Genomic DNA, 15,558 nt, shown 5'->3' with positions numbered 1-15,558 from the left:
GCAGGGGCCCTGCTCAAACTCCACATGGTTGGATATTGAGGGGCAGGAAAATGACACCTGGTGTTGGGAGGGGCAGTGCAGAATTCTGTATACCTGGTGACCCTCCCAAATCCTCTCCCTCCCAGGAGCCCCTTCCAGGTGGGGAGAGCTAGAAGCGTGTGGCTTCTCTGTGATGTTTTATGCTAGGTTAATCAGAGAAGCTCTGCCATGCCAGGACGACCTCAGGGAAGGACACAAATAGCGCTGCAGTCATGAGGTCAGCATTTGGAAGCAGGAGGGCCTGGGGGTGAATCCCACTTCCTACCCACGTGCCACCTCCCTCACAGCCAGTATGCCGCTTCCTCACAGGGCTGCTATGGGGCATACGGAGGCAGTGCCTGGCACACAGTAGCCCATGGTGGTGCACCTCTGCTCCTTGCCTTCCTCTCCACAGCTTGACTCTCTCATGAGTGGGCACCAGGGACCAACCCAAAAACTAAGGTTTTAACTCCAAGCAACAGCTCTGAGAATAAGGACAACTGAGAGCCAGAGGTGGAAGGAAGGAAGCCTATTGCTGATGAAGAACTGGGGCTTGGAGACCAGCAAATCTAGCTTCAAATCCTGGCTCTGCCACCTCCTAGGTCAATGCACTGCACAGGCTGCTTAACCTATTCAGGTTTCCTCATCTGTAAAATGGCAACGTGAATACTGAGTATCTACATCACAGCTCTGTGGGGAGGGCTTAGCATAGGGCCTGGCACCTAGTAAGTGCTCAATAAGCATCTGCAATTTCTATAATCATAATTGTTACTCTCATTATGATCACTGACATCATCAGCTCCCTCTCCTGCATCCAATTCCGGGACAGGGCACTTGGCATATTCTGACCCTTACAGCAGCCTAGAACAGGAGTCCTATTAGTTGCAGGTTTCAGGGAAGGAAACTTGGAAAGCTGAGAAGGCAGAGGAGTCTGTGCTCAGCCTGCCCCTAGGTTGGGTCGGACTGGCTCACTGCATGGCCTGGGCCAAATCACTGCCCTCAGTGGGTCTTGCTCTCCCCAGCATGTCTGTCCAGCTCTGCAGCTCAGCTAGCCTAGAAAGATCAGAGTTCAGGGCCCAAGGCATAGCCAGGTCTCCTTGTGGGGGCATCAAGGGCAGGAGGAACAGAAAGGTCCCCCTTTCCAGATATGCTCCCTTCCTTTTCTGTCTGCCCCAGTCGGCCCCACTGCCCTCCTCCTTCAGGGCCTGCAGCTCTGGGGGAACTGGGTGGTGGTGGGGGGTCCACCCAGAAAAAAGAGGCTTTTTCACTCGAGGACACTGGAATGGACATGTGGACATGAGACTAAGCCACAGCCCTGTGGCTGAAGGTCACCCTCCCAAGCCCCTGGTACCCTTGGCCTCACTGCTGCCTTCTGAGGCAGGCGCACCCTATCTCTGCTTGGGGGTGATGTCAGGGTTAGGTTTGGCTGAATTTACCATCTTCTCCAAACCCACCTTCCTGCCTCCCTCTGTCATAAGACTTATCTTATCTCCCTCGGCCCTGCACCAACTTGCCTATATTGTTCTCCTGCTCAAAATGTCTCCATCCCTCTAGGATAAAGTCCCATCCTCTAACCCTGTGTGTTCTGCCCCCGCCAACTTCTCCACCACACTGTTTCTCCTCCTTTCCGTCCAGCCAGTCTGATACACTGTACCCTCAGGCTCCTCTAAACCTATGCTCACACCATACGTCCTGCCTAGAGCATCTTCCCCTCTCCCATCCACCTGCCGAAGCTCTACTCATCCTTCAAAATTCAAGTGACCCACACATGTATTGCCCCTCAATTTCTGACAAAGGTGACACTGCCCTATAGTGAGACAGGATAGATTTTGAATACATTGAATATTTATCCAGAGAAAATGAGTCTTGACCTGTACTTCATATAGTGGACAAAAATCTATTTCAAGTGGATTTTAGATCTAAATATGAAACATAAAACATCTAAAAGAATACATAAAAGTATATGTCCATAACCTTGTAATAAGCAAAGAAACAGGACTCAACAAACACTCTCCATAAAAGAAAAAAGATTAACAAATTGGACTGCGTTAAAATTAAGAACTTCTGTTCTTCAAATATACCCTTAAGAGAGGGAAAAGGCAAATCTCAGAGTGGGAAGAGATATTTGGAATGTTCATATCCAACAATAAACACATATCTACAATATTGTTTAAGCTCCTACAAATTAATCAGAAAAAAAAAAAATCCAATAGGAAAATGGGGGAAAGACTTGAACAGGCACTTTTCAAAACAGGTCATCCAAATGGCTAGTCAACACATGAAAAAGGGACTCGACCTCACCAGACATCAAGGAAATTCAAATTAAAGCCACAATTAGATATCACAATATCTAATACCAATAATGTTGGTATGGACATGGAATAACAGGCTCTTTCATGTACAGCTTGAAGTGAGTGTATTCCCGCCACACTTTGGAAAATAATATCATGGTATTTACTAAAGCTAACTCTGTATAACTCTATGACTCAGCAATTGCAAAACTTAGGTATTTATCCAACAGAAGCATCCATAGTACATCAAAAGATATGTATGAGAATATTCATAGCAGCACCATTCACTATAGTCTCAAACTGTAAACAACACAAATGTTCATCAACAGTAGATTAGATAAACTGTGGTGGTATATACAAGGAAATACCACAGAGCAACAAGAAAAAACAAAATAAAACTTGATACAATATTATTGATGAATCTTGCCATCAAAATGCTGATTGAAAGAAGACAGCATTAAATAATATGTACTCAATGATTCCATTTACACAAAGGACAGGCTACACTCATCAATGAGAGAAGTCAGGACAAGGGCCAGGTACAGTGACTCATGCCTGTAATCCCAACACTTTGGGAGGCCGAGAAGGGCGGATCACCTGAGGTCAGGAGTTCGAGACCAGCCTGGCCAACATGGTGAAACCCCGTCTGTACTAAAAATACAAAAATTAGGTGGGCATGGTGGCACGCGCTGGTAATCCCAGCTACTGGGGAGGCTGAGGCAGGAGAATTGCTTGAACCTGGGAGATGGAGGTTGCAGTCCACTGCAACCTAGCCTGGGCAACAGAGCGAGACTCTGCCTCAAAAAAAAAAAAAAAAGTAAGTCAGGACAGGGGTTACTTTTGAGGTCACAGAAACTAAAAGAGGGTTATTTGTGGGGATACCTAGGGTACCAGAATGTTCTATTTCTTGACCTGCATGGGGTCTATGCTTTGTGAAAATTCATTGGCTGTATTCTTCTGATTTTTCTGGAAGTATGCTATACTTTGATTTAAAAGGTTTATTTTAAAAACAAAACCCCTCATCCCAGTGTCTCCTCCTCTGCTCCCTGGGCTGAGGCTCACTGCTCCTCAGTGAGTTCCTTGCTTTGTACACATCTCTGATTGCGCATTCCAACTGCTTCCCTCCAGCAAAACGCTGCCGTGCTGCCTCCTGAATGCCTGCTCATGCCAAGCGCCTCACGTACATCGCTGCATTTAATTACAGCCACCCATGAGATAGGCGCTAGTGGCTCTCCCACTGCTAGCAGGACACAGAGTCCATTCACATGAAACATGTCTAAGTGCTTTACAGCTATCATCTCATTTAACCCAAGGAGGCTAGACCACTGCTTGAGGACATGAAGGCAGGAGAAGCTCCATTCTTGTCCGAGAGCACATGACTGTAAGGTAGGAGAGAGCCTTCCCTCAAGTCCAGAGCCCATATTCCTATACAACCTCCCTAGACAAGGAAGAGCATGAGGCTGGACTCACAAAAACAATTTCCATGGAGGGAATCACATCTACATCTCAGAGGGGTGGATAGACTGGAATGGAGACCTGCTCTTCAAAGCGCAAGAATCTGTACAATCACCTTCAGCTTCACCACTTGTAGGAAGCTTTGCTGAGGCTCCCAGTCTGAACTGGGTGCTTCCCTGGCAGGTCCCACAGCTCCCCCCCACCACCCTGTGCCTCTCCCTTAAAGCTGTGTTGTTAATGTCCATTACCTGACCATCCTGGCACTAAATTAAAGATTGGAACTTTTAGATCTATGCCTCCAGTAATTTGCAAGTACATGGCACACAGTAGGTGCTTAACACACATGGAAGGAAGGAAGGAAGGAAGGAAGGAAGGAAGGAAGGAAGGCAGGCAGGCAGGCAGACAAGGAAGGGAGAGAGGCAGAGAGTACAGCACAGAGCTGCTGCTGTTTAAATCAACTGGGAACTAACTGCAGGAAGTGAGGTCTGAGAAGTGAAGATTTCATGTTCTGGTTGGACATTGCTTACAACCCTTGACTTGAGGGGTGGCACAGCCATGCCACCTCCCATTCCATGGTCCTTCTCCTGGCTGCCTCTAGCCTGCTGTCAAGGTTCCTGCCAGTCATTTGGTCCCCAGAGGCGCTACCAAGACCTTTCTCTGCCTCTCCCCTTGTTCCCTTACCCTCTGCCACCCTTCCCCAAGTCCCCGAGCTCTGCTATTTGCCCAAAGCTAACCCCAGTAAGAGGTAACTGAGGACACCACAGAGAACCCTGGTTATGTAGTGAAAAGCATGCCCAGTTCCAAGTAACTTCCTGCACACCCCCCTTTCTAAGTTGGGAGCCGCTGACAGTTCTCCAGCAGCAGCCTGAGCCATGGTGCCAGGTGCAAGCGGGCTGGCCCATGGAGGGCAGGGAGAGGGGAGAAGCCCTGGGCCATCTGGAGCACAGGGCATACCTGACAGCTATCCACACATCTCAAGTGATGACTTAGCCCACTGCCAGAAGGAAGAGGGTATCCTGGGACCCTCTTCCCTCTCGTCTGTGCCTGGAAGCTCTGATTTCCCAAGAGGCTTACGGCTCTAACACCCCTCCCACCATCCTGCCCCCATCCCCACTCCAATCCTGGAAGCCAGGGTACAGCTGGTTGTGTAGGGGCAGGCAGCACTCCATGGGGCTGAGCCTGGCTGGTCTGCTGTGAGTGGCTCCAGCTTCTCCAGGCTTAGGGGGCTGAGCCATAAGTAGCCTTGTTTATTCCTGGGAGGAATGATGGTTTTCCCTAAGCAATGACATCTTGGAAACCATCTGGCTCCACAAACAACAACAAACCTCCCAGCTTCGGCTTGGGCTGCAGCTTGCAGTGAGAAGCCTCCTGCCCAGAGGCACCTGGGGAACAGGCTGGGGGCTGCTTCCCTGCTGCACCAAGCCCTGGCCCTGACCATTGACTCTTGGAAGCCAGGAAGAGGAAACGGCCTGCAGAGAATCAGAGAACTGGATATTTGGAAGGCACCTGGCAATACTTGGCCCAGTCCCTGGTTGCTACAAAGGGGAAACTGAGGTGAGAAACAAGGCATATTTGCCTGAGATCATCAGTAAGAAGGGACTAGAAGGTGCTGCAGTCTCCAGCCCACGGACCAAGGGCTTTGTCTATTGCACATGCTGCTTTTCGCAGAGGATAGCAGGGCTCTAGTCAGTAAGCCCGAAGGTCCAAAAGGGACATGTAACTGGTGAGTCCAGAAAAAGAGAGCCCCAAGATGGAACCTGGATACTCAGACATCCAGTTGGTGCAGTACAGAGAGGCCTGGCTTGGGGAACCTGAGCTTTTGTCTCTGCTTTCCTGCTGAGTCGCACGTCACCTCAGGCAAGTCCTTCCTCTCCTGCCTCAGTTCTCTATCTAGCTATCTATTAGGTTGGTGCAAAAGTAATTGTGGTTTTACATTACTCTTAATGGCAAAAACCGCAGTTGCTTTTACACCAACCTTATAGAAGGCAAAGAGACTGCCATCTCCAGGGCCTTAAGAGGCCAAATGGGAAGCAGCTGTTGGCCCCCAGGGACCCAGCTGGGGCTAGGCACTCTCTCCTCAGCTGTGCCTGTTCTGAGGAAGCCACACAGATCACTGACTTGAGGATCAATCCCCCCAGACCTACTCTGGTTGGCACCATCCCAAGAGGGTCCAGGGAGCTGAGTTCCAACCCCCTATAGTCTGTTCAAAGGACCTTGAGCACTGCATTTCAACCAGCCAGGGATACCCCTCCACTCTTCATGGCCTAGGCTATGTTGTGGATACCACCTAGCCCAGCATGACCCCTGGTCCCTGACATGATGAAGCCAAAATTCTCCCCGCCTCACCTCCTATTAAACCCAGCCCACATCCCTTGGCCCTATGGACACAACTTTGACATTCAGAGCCTAGACCTCTCCTAAAGGGGCTCCCTGACAGGCCCTCTATGCCAGGCACAGAGCTAGGAAATGGGCAGACACAGCTGACTTGCACGTCAGTGTTTGTCCTCAAAGAAAACCTGCCCTAGCCAGGACAATGCAAAGCCCCTCTCCAACCATGCCCCAGGCCCCTGGCCAGGTCCTTGCGACTAAGGGATGAATAAGGCCCAGATTCTGCATAAATAGGATACAAAACAATATTCATGGGTGCCACCACCAATGGACAGACTCATTCTGGCTGGAGTATTTGCTCTAGCTGTGGAAGTTTGGATAGAATAAGACATGCAGAGGGGACGGGAGGGGAGCGGGGGGGAGAGGAGGGGAGAGAAGGGGAGAGGAGGGGAGGGGTTTCCAGGTAGCCGGAACAGCATGTGCAAAGGCAAGGAAGGCTGGAAGTGCAATGATTTCACTGATACCACGTACTTATAATCAGAAGCCCCATCAACAATTTCTGGCTTAAAGCCCTGGAGACCTCTCACAAGGAGTGGTCACTTGCCTCAACTGCCTCATCTTCACCATCTGCCTGCTTCTCAGAAGCCAGTCTGGGCTTGCAATGAGCCCTGTTGTGGAACTCGGCTCCCTGAAGGACCTGCCCTAGGCTAAGCCACACCACGTGCTAGGGCGAGGGAAAAGGGGAGGTGCCCCTTGGCTGGGCGCAGAGGACTCAAGGGGCCTTGGTGGAAACTTTGACTATGCCTGCAGTGCCCTGGCTGGGATCCCGCAGGCACCAGCAGGGCAGCCTCTGCAGCTCCTTCCCTCGAGGAGATGTACCCACTCTAGCACTGGGAGAGGGAGCCAGATAGCCACCCAGCCAGAAGGCCTGAGGGCAGCAGGATGTGGAAAGTTTTCAAGCATCGCTGCGGGGCCTGGTGTACCAAGCTTCTCAGGCCAGGAGGGTCAGATTTAAAGTTGAATTATAATGCTTAGCTCAGGTCAGGGAAATGATTTCCCACATATCCTGTTCTTGCTGTTCTAGGAGGCAGAAGTCCTCCATCCTGGTCCCTGCTCAGCCAGAGACCTGCTGCTCAAACTTGGACTAGGCTCCTCCCTTTCTGGGTCCAGGTTTATCCTCCTGCCCTGAGTCCTAGGGTTCAAGGGTTCTTCCTGAACACCCCGGAACAAGAATAGAGATGTGGACCCTCCAGGCTGGGAAAATAATTAGCTTCTGTCTGCTCACAGTGGCCAACTCTGTGGTGTTAGCCTGTCTCTACCACCACCCCCTGCCTGATGGGTCTCAGCTGGAGCCAAGGAAGCAGGTGCAGGTCCTCTCCCACGGGGTTGGAGCTCGGAGGCAAAGCATCTTTGCTTGTGCTTCCAGTGGACATTTCAGCAGAGGCCGTCTCTGGGACCAAAGGCTACCCACTGAGACTAGTTCCAGAGACCATCTCTTCCCCTGCCAGTGAAACTAGACACAAGCTTCCATCCCTGGTGCCTGGTGTGCGGCCAGCACCCCTGACACAATAGCAAACCCTGCTGACTGAGCGCTCCCCTCCCATGCAGTGTCCTGACTTCTTGGCCACCAAACATTTCTTGTTTCTCCCAGAAAGAAAAGCTGGCCAGCCTAGAAGTGGGGAGCAGCCAACAGAGGAAGCATCCCCCCAAACCTGCAGGGCTCCCAGCCCCTGAGACAGACAGCTGGACAGACACACACACACACACACACACACACACACACACACACACACAGAGCTATCTCAGAACATAGCACAAATGGTTTGGTTGCAACATGCCTATCAATGGCTGCCCTGGGGAAGAAACAATAGAAACAGGGGCACAGGGTGGCTTGGACTCCCGCCCACCACATACACAGCCCTGTCACCAAGGCACCTACCCAGCACACTCCAGCAGGAACCCAGGCGGCTCCTGGCTGCTGCTCCTGCCAGCTCGCCCGCCCGGGTCTCCACCCGGCTCCTCCCGCAGGCGGGCGGCCGTGGCTGTGGCAGCTCCTGGCGGCCGTGTCAAGCCGCCTTCCCCAGACAGAGCTCCTTTGTGTCAGCAGAGCTATTTATGGACTTACCCAAGTTCCCCAGGGGAGCAATACCTGCTAGGAAAAGCAGAACCAAATGACCAGGTTCCACCTCCCACATCTAGGTAGCGCTTTAAAAACCCTTGCATCACCCATCCCTCCTCCTCTTCCTCCTCCTACTTGTCCTCCTCCTCTTCCTCCTCCTCCAGCGTCTTTCCCAAACACACACCCTGTCCAGCCGGCCACCGCCACTCTGGAGAGAGGCTGGATTTCTTTCTTCCATTAAACAGAAAACTCTGTGGTTTCTCAAAGCACTTTCATCCGAGATGGAGTCCGGGATGTCTCAAAGAAGAGTCCTGGGCCAGCCCGTCCTTCTGCCCACCCTGCGAGGGGCCCAGCTGGCTCCCAGGTTACATGCTCACACGCATGGGCTGTGGGTCCCCTGCGGCTTGTCCCCAGGGCCCAAGCTGGCCCCAAAGTGCTGCTCCAGGGGGAGAGGCGTCCATCCCTCACAACAGCACCCCGTGGCACTGGGATCCCTAGCAGGCTCCACCCCACACACATCCTGAGGGCTCCCAGGCTGGGGCAGCGCAAAGCCGCCTCCAGCCAGCCTGCCGGCAGCCGCTCCCTACAAGACCAAGCCAATCATCACCGAGGCTTCCCTGTCACACCCCCACCCCGATGCCGTTCCTGTCCCAATGGGAGGCTACAACTGAACCCAGGGTCCTGAAGCCAGCACACGCTGACTTCCAGAATGTGACCGCCCCCAGGGTGGGGGGCGGGTGGCAGCTTCAGTCCCTTCCCAGCACACAGCTGAATCTCTGAATGCTAAACTCTGGGGAATCCTAGGTGGAAAGAGAACTTGGGGCTTCCTCTCCCGGAAACAGACAGCTAGGAGGGCAATTTGGACTGTAACAGCCCATTACAATTAGTGAATGACAGACACATCCCCAAGGAGGAACTGCGGGGGCAGTGGAACAAGTCCTGGACTGGGAGGAGAGGGTCCCCAGCTCCAGTTCCAGCTCCAGCACTAGTTGATTGGGTGTCACTGAACAAGTTCCTGCCCCTCTTTGAGCCTCAGTTTCTTCACCTGTAAAATGGGGCTGCTAACCTTGACCCACCCACCTGTGGGATGAGATGAATAGAGGATTCTCTGAGCTGGCTCTTGGCTACCCTTTCTTGACCATGAACTCCATGCCAGGCCCTGTCCCCAGAGCTCTGCCTGCATTAATTCACTGAATCCTCACCAGCAGCTTGTGAGGAGGACTATGATTATCCCAGTTACAGATGAAGAGTCCGAGGTACAGAATGGCAAAGGAAGTTGCTCACAGTCACACAGCCAGTTGGCTGTATAGCCAGGACTGAAAACTACTTGCTCCTACTCACCTTGCCCACTCTTAACCACCATACAGCCCGACAACTGCAAGACGCTGCTGTGCCAGCACAGAGCTGTTCTCTGGCACTGCAGCTTGTCACGATGTCAACAAATGCACCCTGGGCTGTCCCTGAGACCCAAGTTGGGAATGCCCAACTTGTGACTGGCTCCCACCAGAGCAGCAGGCATCCTGGGATGATGGCACAGAGAAAATGGACTGAAGGAGCCTCTATTTTCCCGTGCCCAGCCCGCCCACCTTGGCCACCTAGGCTGAAGCACAGTCTCTCTGTCTCTTTCTCTCCCTATGGTAGAGACCCCCCCAGGGTCTCGGGATGTTTCTGCCTGTATCCCTGCCCCTGTCTATCTGTGACTCTCTGTTCCTGACTCTCTCACATACACAAGCATACACATGAACACTGCTACAAGAAAACATTCTTTATCAGGTCGACTCGCCCTCCTCTGAGTTGGTCACTCACAAACTCCAACCAGTGTTTCATCTTGTCCCTGGGGGCAGAACCAAGGCAGTCCTTGCAGGGCCCAAGAACCTTCTAGATTGGAAGGCTGTCATCCTGCTGGCTCCTGAAAAGCAGGATTCACCCTTGGCCTGGGAAGCTAAGGAGGTGAGTCTCAAGAGATGGCCAATTCCAATGGAGCTGACCAATCACCAATGAGGCTGGCTGGTTTCCAGGATGGAATTTCTGGTGCATGGGATAAGATTTTCTTAAGGTAGGGAGCCTGAATATAGGATTCCTTCACGTCAGAGGTGCCCTCGAGCTTCAGCTGAGGTGTCACCATCTTTCAATCAACAAACAGTTACAGAGCATAGACTGTGTGCCAGGCACTGTGCTGGGCACCAGGGATGTGGTGGCGAACTGATAGGCTGGGCCCTGCATTCACAAAGCTGACAGTACAGTGAGGGAGGCAGACATTAGCCATGGAGTGAGACTAATGACTCCAAAATTACACCCTATGCTGTGATGGGCAAAGCAGCTCTGCCAACCCAGTGCGCTAGGTCCAGAACGAGTCCAGAATACATTCATCAAAGCTCTGGACCATAGCATGGTGAGGAAAGGGTAGAGCAGCTCAGTGCCTCAAGGCCCAGAGCCTGCCAGGCCCGGATAGGACAGCATCCAATGACTGGAGGAGCCCTGGGGCAGCCACTGCCCTCTGCCTCCCATAGCTCCAGACACAAATCAGCAGGGTTGGGGGGCCTCCCAGTGTATAGCCTAGGGCAGGATAGGGGAGTCGCTGGCAGCCAGGCTATCTAAGCCAGAGGGCCCTCAGAGATCTTTCACTGTTGTTTCCCATTTACAGTCAGTGAAACTGAGGCCCAGAGAGGGAAAGTAGCTTTCCCAAGGAAACACGGCAACTGAGTGGCAGGGCTGGGATTGCTAGCTCCCAGTCCAGTGCTCCTTTCACCACATCCCAATGCTTCTCAGAGGTACATAAGTGATTGTGCTGTTCAGTACGGGATAAATTGGGATCTCAAGAGTGGTAAGATCTAGGCGGCCCACAGGCCCAGGGGTCAGCACCCGGGCACTCAGGACCTGGGCCCCAGTCACTGATCCACATATTTCACATAACAAACACTTATTTGACACATGATAGCACTGCTCTAAGTACTTTCTGAATACTGATTGATTGATTGATTGATTAAATCCTCATAACCCTATCAGATATGATTTCTTTCTTTTTTTTTTTTTTTTTTTTTTTTGAGACAGAGTCTTGCTCTGTCACCCAGGCTGGAGTGCAGTGGCACGATCTTGGCTCACTGCAACCTCTGCCTCCTGGGTTCAAGCAATTCTCGTGCCACAGCCTCCCAAGTAGCTGGGACTACAGGCGTGCACCACCACACCCAGCTGATTTTTTGCATTTTTAGTAGAGATGGGGTTTTGCCATGTTGGCCAGGCTGATCTCGAACTGCTGCAGGCCTCAAGCAATCTGCCCATCTCAGCCTCCCAAAGTGCTGGGATTACAGGCAAGAGCCACGCGCCCCACCTCAGATATGATTTCTAATATCCCCATTTTATGGATGTGTAAGCAGAGGCATAGAGAAACTATGAAACCTGCCTAAGGTCACACTCTAGTAAGTGCAGGGCTACAGATGAAGCCCAGTTCACTTTCCACTATGTCCTGCACCATGGCCCAGGGCAGCCCATGGAGCAGATGAGCCCATCGGTTACACGGAGAACTGTACAGCCCAACCACACAGGTCAAGTACTGTGCTGGGCCCTGGGGATGTGGTGGAGAACAAACTCCCCACTGTTCACACAGGTTGGCAGCAGCTCCCAGGGCTAGGACCAAGGAGGTTCAGCAGGGACCCGCCTCCTATTTTTGGAATACAGTACCCTCAAGCAGAGCCCAGGTCTTTAGACAGAGATGCTGCAACAGCCTGGGATGCAGCCAGGTGCCAGAGACGGGCTGTTCCCCTACAGTCCACACCACAGCGAGGTTTCCACTGTCTTCCTTTACTGCTTCCACTGCGTGAAGACCAATGCACCTTGTGGGTTTATGCTCCCAAGACCCCATCATGAGCATGTAATTCAGCACTTTGGGAGGCGGAGGTGGGAGGATCATTTGAGCCCAGGAGGTTGAGACCAGCCTGGGCAACATAGGAAGACTCCATCTCTACAAAAAAAAATAATAAATTAATTTAAAAAAATAAAAATTAGCTGGGTATGGTGGTGTGTGCCTGTGATCCCAGCTACTCAAGAGGCTGAAGTGGGAGGATGCTTGAGTCCAGGAGGTTGAGGCTGCAGTGAGCCATGATAATTGTGCCACTGCATTCCCACCTGGGTGACAGAGCAAGACCCTGTGAGAGAGAGAGAGAGAGAGGGAGAGAGAAAGAAAAGAAAAGAAAAGAAAAGAAAAGAAAAGAAAAGAAAAGAAAAGAAAAGAAAAGAAAAAGAAAAGAAGGAAAGAGAAGGGAAGGGAAGGGAAGGGAAGGGAAGGGGCCGGGCACAGTGGCTCACATCTGTAATCCCAGTAGTTTGGGAGGTGGAGGCAGGTGGATAACTTGAGGTCAGGAGTTTGAGACCAACCTGGTCAACATGGTGAAATCTCATCTCTACTAAAAGTACAAAAAAGTAGCTGGGCATGGTGGCATGCGCCTGTAATCTCAGCTACTTGGGAGGCTGAGGCACAAGAATTGCTTGAATCTGGGAGGTGAAGGTTGCAGTGAGCCGAGATCACATCACTGCACTCCAGCCTGGGCAACAGAGCGAGACTCCATTTCAAAAAGAAAAAAAGAAAGAGAGAGAGAGAGAGAGAGAAGCCAGGGAAAGGTGAAGGTGTGGTCCCAGGAATTCACTAGCCCCTTGCCCCTACTAAGCTGCTTAGCTTTCATCACCCCCAGACACCCCAAGACTGTGCTGGGTACACACCAGCTTCAACTTCTGCAGAGCCCTGCCACTGTCCCAACTCACTACAGAAGAAAGTGACTACCCCAGGCTGCTCTTTGAAACTCTGTGGAAGTGTCTGTACATGGCCACCCCAGTCCAAGCTTTGAATCTGCTAACTCGCTTAGAAAGTTCTGAGCTTTTACTCCCTGGGGCTCATAGCCCTGGTTTGGGGGTCTAGAGATTCTATGCAAAAAGGCCCTCCCACTGCAGAATCGGCCAAGAAACGTTAATTAGTTATTTCAATAACCACTGAATCCCTGCTCTGTGCTGGAGCCGGTACTAGGAACTAAGGACACAGAGCTGCCCGGAGCAGCCCACCCATGGGATGGAACTTGTAGGGGGTCATGGCAGATGAAGCCACTGATGCTGCAGGCGGGGGCTGCCTTGCCATGTTTTGGACTCTAGGACCCTAGCCCCTGGGCAAGGGACACATTCTCCTACTGCTTGCTTGGTGTAGGTCTTGCTCTTCCTGGTGGCACGGGCCTTGTTCTGGGGCACCTGCCACAAGTGGTGGGGTGGGGTAAGACAGAGCAGGCATCCTCAGGTTCAGGTTCACAGGGAGCTGTGGCTTGTGGCCTGCAGAACCCAGGGTAAGCCCCTTCCCCTTCCTGACCTCAGTCCTCCATCTCTAAAATGAGACCAGGAAGTGGGTGTCCAGTGGCCCTAGCCCTACTCCTCCCCTCCCATGGACAGTCCCACGCCCCTCCAGGCCCTCTCACTAAAGGAATCAGCTCAGCCAGTGGAATTTAGAGAGAGCATAGTCTTTGGAGTCTAAACAATCTGAGTGTGAATTATCCTGGGCAAGTCCCTTTACTATCTCTGAGTCTCAGTTTCCTCATCTGTAACATGGGCCTCACTGGACCCTGAGGAGGACTAGACGACGTGGTATATGTGGAATGCCTGATTGTTATTGCTATGATGTCATTGTTGCTATCATCTGTGAAAAGACAGAATTCACCTTGACAGGGTTAATGTAAATAGTAAAATTAAATGTGAGAACACCTGTTGAGGGGCTAACAGATGAGGGCCTGGTGTGTTCTAACAGCTGAGAATCATTTCCATTTTTTGATAAACAGGCTATTCTCATCATGCCCAGCTTACAGATCAGGAAACTGAGGTATAGAAAAGTTACAAGGCGGAAGCCCAGCAGGCAGCATGGCTCCCAGGCCCATGCTCTTAACTGTATATTCTGCCCCTAATCTTATTCCCCAGCTGTCTCCCCCTTGATATCTGCCTCTTCCTCAGCAACTTGAGGCAGCAATGGACGATTCCCAACCTGCTAACGGAAATGGTGGCTCCCAACCCAGCAAGGAGAAGCCCACATGCAGCAAAAGCCAGGAGACCGAATGTCCCCCTACAGAGCTAGCCCCGAGGCCTGCTGCTGGCTGGATTCTGCCTCCATCCTGGGGCACGCTTTGCAGTCACCTCAGTAGTATCAGTCTGACCTTGGGCAGCTGTAGCAGCTCAGGATGGCTGGGAGCCATGACTGTCTCCCTTCCTGGCTCCAGTCCAACCAGCCACATGCTGGCCGGAGACTTCGGGGTTTTGGGAGCAATCCTCGACCCACTGTGCTTGTGCCAGCTCCAGGGCCAGGCTGTGTCCTGTCAGCCCATGTTCCTGGGAAGTGTTCAGCACAAAGCCACTGACTCAGCTACGGGGAGACCAGGCCTGTGACCTTGGTTGCTGGAAACAGTTCTCCACACACTCCCCTGGGTCCACCCACTGCCTGGACTGTTGGGGTTGAGCCCAAGCCATCAAAACAAAGGGTCAGTGGGGGAAAGACCGAAATGCTAACTTTGCTGCTGCCTTCTGTGAACCCTGGGGCAAGGCCAATCCCCCCTACCACCTTCAAGCCTCAGTTTCCCTGTCTCTAAAATGCACTGGGGTTGAACTAGATCAGTCCACTCAAAATGTGTTCTGCAGAACCATGTGGGTTCACAGGCTGCTTGTTACCAGTCTGCAGTGAGATAGGTAGCAAGACTGAGTGTGTTTAAAGACCTTCAACTTGACATTGCCACGTCCAAGCATGAGATGAGTGGAATGGTCTCACTGAATGGGGCATGAGCTGGCTCGGGTGTTCTCAAGCCAGCATAATAAATCACATGCAGTGTGATGCTACAAAATGTCAAAGCCCCTCACCATAGGTAGCTTAAGGAGTCCTGATATAAATGGCTTTGTGTCACGAGAACTCACTAACTCAGACCCTATCATGATACTTACATCTACAGTAGGACTCAATCCTGCCACCCAAACCACTCCTCCTCCACTGCTCCCAACTCAGAGAATGGCACCAACTGTTTCCCTGAGCTAGACTTTTTTTTTTTTTTTTTTTTTTTTTAGGATGGAGTTTCACTCTTGTTGCCCAAGCTAGAGTGCAATGGCACAATCTCAGCTCACTGCAACTTCCGCTTCCCGGGCTCAAGCAATTCTCCTGCCTCAACTTCCCAAGTAGCTGGGATTACAGGCGTCTGCCACCACGCCCGGTTAATTTTTTGTATTTTTAGTAGAGACAGGGTTTCACTATGTTGGCCAGGCTGGTCTCAAACTCCTGACCTCAAGTGATCCACCCGCCTAGACCTCCCAAAGTGCTGAGATTAGATGTGTGAGCCACCGCGC

The 15,558-nt window shown here is 51.8% G+C and overlaps 1 protein-coding gene across 8 annotated transcripts in view; it reads right to left on the bottom strand.

Moving 5' to 3' along the window:
- The window catches only part of RGS3 (regulator of G protein signaling 3), a 137,414-nt gene that overhangs the window by 23,661 nt on the left and 98,195 nt on the right, over positions 1 to 15,558 (bottom strand). Inside the window, exon 1 of one of the 8 annotated variants that reach the window (XM_007968346.3) lies at positions 8,396 to 8,721. The exons of 5 other annotated variants lie outside the window; for them this stretch is intronic. In XM_007968346.3, the coding sequence (XP_007966537.2) occupies positions 8,396 to 8,449 (54 nt within the window). In that variant the 5' untranslated portion in view covers positions 8,450 to 8,721. Of the gene's footprint in view, positions 1 to 8,031; positions 8,188 to 8,217; positions 8,310 to 8,395; positions 8,722 to 15,558 lie in introns of those variants that run through there. 2 more of the 8 variants (XM_007968350.3, XM_007968348.3) reach the window with 2 other exon arrangements.

The sequence above is a fragment of the Chlorocebus sabaeus genome, chromosome 12 (genome assembly GCF_047675955.1).
Source record: "Chlorocebus sabaeus isolate Y175 chromosome 12, mChlSab1.0.hap1, whole genome shotgun sequence".
NCBI lineage: Eukaryota > Metazoa > Chordata > Mammalia > Primates > Cercopithecidae > Chlorocebus > Chlorocebus sabaeus.
This window is presented reverse-complemented; position numbering and strand designations above follow the sequence as displayed.